The 2,565-nt window shown below is 33.6% G+C and overlaps 1 protein-coding gene across 1 annotated transcript; it reads right to left on the bottom strand.

Moving 5' to 3' along the window:
• Window positions 1-1,414: 1,414 nt before the first annotated feature.
• On the bottom strand, window positions 1,415-2,091 carry LOC119607249 (enhancer of split malpha protein). Its single transcript, XM_037961098.1, has one exon. It carries the CDS (start codon window positions 2,019-2,021, stop codon window positions 1,563-1,565), a length of 459 nt encoding a protein of 152 aa, XP_037817026.1. The 5' UTR covers window positions 2,022-2,091; the 3' UTR covers window positions 1,415-1,562.
• Between the last annotated feature and the right edge of the window lie 474 nt (window positions 2,092-2,565).

The raw sequence follows: 2,565 nt of genomic DNA, 5'->3' as shown, positions 1-2,565 counted from the left end.
ATTCTCATGCCCAGAACATTAAGAGCTTTAAACTCTTGATGTCCAGATCATCAAGAGCTTTTAAACTACATCATTGAGTCCTATGGGTGTTAAGGTCGACTCATTTCCCACGACCACATTCAGAAATTTTTATTAGTCCAGTTTTGTCTCTATCTTCAGAAGGTTTCACTTGTAATTGAATGAGTAAGAATGGCAAATGTTACTGTCAACTGCAAAAGAATAGATAAGATTGGAAGTTAGACAAGGAATGGAGTAGGAGAAAGAACATAGTCTTGCTTTACCCCTGAATTAATCTAGAGGTCGTTTGGTGGGACAGACAGATTCAAAGAAAAATTAGCTGCATGAAATAGGAGAAAGAACGGAGCCTTAAGATACGTCTGAATTACTCTTGAACTCGTTTGACAAACAGGTTCAAAGAAAAATTCTCTTCACCAATTGCAAAAGCTCAACAGCTAAGCTTCTCTGGGGAAAAGCTCAGCGGTTGCTGAGCTCACATTCTGTCGTTCCTGAGTTAAGAATGCTATGATCGAGCTTGCTTAAAAGTTCCGTTATCTTGGTAGTTCAACTTCAAATAATAATAGGAATTTTATAATGATTTGGAACTTTTCATGGCACGGAAGAGAAAAGTCGAAATTCAATTGAATTAACTAATAGAGCGTAATCAATAACCAATGACTTCTTCGCCTTTATATGAGAGTACTTATCAATTTGAGAGCGCTTAAAGGCAAACGGGAAACATTTGGAACATTGTACATAAAAAATATTTAAACAGAGCAGCACTACTTTCACTGGAGGTTGTCAAATCTGTCGAGACTACTACTAACGTTATACTACCGATATCATGCTAATCGAAGAACGATTTCTTTTCATTTTTATGTTGGAAAGAGTAAAGAAACACGATCAGTAAACAATATTTATTTCATGCAATTCAAATCCTACACATTATCCTTCCACTAACATTAACTTTATCTTTCTAAGAAGATCTATCATTGAGAATTTTTTGTTTACTTTTCTAATCGTTTCTTAGAATTCTCATTGAGTTATGACATTTTTATCTCTTCCTAAACAAACATTTTGTAATGTCAAGTAATTTTCAAATACAAATTTTGTCACATTTTAAAGAGATGAATTCCTTTGAATTTTTAGATCTTGGATTTCTGATTTAATTTTTTTTTTGTCAATGAATTGTTTTTTTAGCTAAAATTGTTTTTAGGAATTTCCTGTTATGGTTTTGTGGTTTCTAAATAATAAAGAAGTAAATAAAAAGATTTTGTAAATTTTTGTTTTCATAATAAAATTTGTTTATATTTTTTAAAGCTGTTTTGTTTTTTTATCACAATTATTTTTTGTTTTACTTAAAAATATTTAATAAAGTTTTTTTTTTTTTTCTTAAATACTAAAGGAAGACTTTTCTTTAAAAAAATTGCTTAAAGTTAATTTGAACCAATGCTGCTGCCGCTGTATAACTGCTGCTAACAAAATATCACAATACAATTGCAGATGAAACAATTGTTTTTTTGTTTTAAAGCTTTTTGTTAAAGTTGTTGTTTAGTGTTAAAAACTTAAGCTTGAGCCCAACGATCTTGGAATTGCATGATGGGATATTGATTGTTGCTATAGCAGTAGGCAGGTTGCAATAGATCTTCATCAACAGCTGGCATAATGGTGCTGGTAACGGGTTGCAAATTGGTAGTCCAGAAGAAAGTACCGGCTTCAGTGCGAGCAAAACGTACTGGAACATAAATGTCTTCTTGATCATCTTGTTCCTCTTCATAGGCCATGACTGAGAGTTTTTCATTGGCGGAATTGTCTTCCATTTCATTGAAGTATTGTTGTTGTTCGGCTTGCATGTTGCGCATGTTATCCAAATCCTCAAAGGTTTCTGTGCTGGAGGATTTGTTTTGTTTCTTGAAAAAAGTCTTCAAGACTTTCTTGATGCTGTAGGTGGCGGTTTTCATTTTGTTGTTGGTGGCGGCGGTGGTGTTGTTGGAGTTAGCCAATTGTTGCATTTGTTGACACATTTTGTTTAAATGTTTTTTGTTTTGTTTGGAAAATTTAATAAAAATTTGTTGCAAGTAGCTGTTGCTTGTGTTGAACACGAGAAGTGAATGATGTTGTTTTCGAAATGTCTGGGCCTTTTTATACTCATGACGACTGCATTTCCTTAACGAAAGCAGAGAGTGAGTGGCACACGGAAAGGGAGAATTAACAGCTAAGGAAATAAACAATAAGAGAACAAAAATTTTATGTTAAAACAACTACAAAAAACTACCTTCAACACGCACAAGTGTGTATGCCTCACCCTAATTCTTGAGGCCACAAGCAAGAACGTGCTTGTTTAGTTAGTTTAATGTTTATTTATTTTTTTTTGACAGAGAGAGCAGTGGCAAGAGCATTATTACTCTCTCGATCCCTTTGTTAGGCAGGTTAGAGAGTAGTGTTTGTTGTTGTTGGTGGTGTTATAGTGTTGCAGGAATTAAACAAAAAGGGATCGAACCCCTGCACACAAAAAAGAACTGAAAGTGTGGGAAAATAATTTCAAATATTCAATTTTTTCGGGGTTTC

This window comes from Lucilia sericata, unplaced genomic scaffold (assembly GCF_015586225.1).
Source record: "Lucilia sericata isolate MDLA Ls3-8-SP2 unplaced genomic scaffold, ASM1558622v1 Contig000679F_arrow, whole genome shotgun sequence".
NCBI classification, from domain to species: Eukaryota; Metazoa; Arthropoda; class Insecta; order Diptera; family Calliphoridae; genus Lucilia; species Lucilia sericata.
The sequence above is the reverse complement of the archived record's forward strand: the minus strand, read 5'-3'. Positions and strand labels throughout refer to the sequence as shown.

Bases quoted from the DNA above. Each gene is read 5' to 3' on its own strand.
- LOC119607249 (XM_037961098.1), bottom strand. From the start codon at position 2,021: ATGTGTCAACAAATGCAACAATTGGCTAACTCCAACAACACCACCGCC.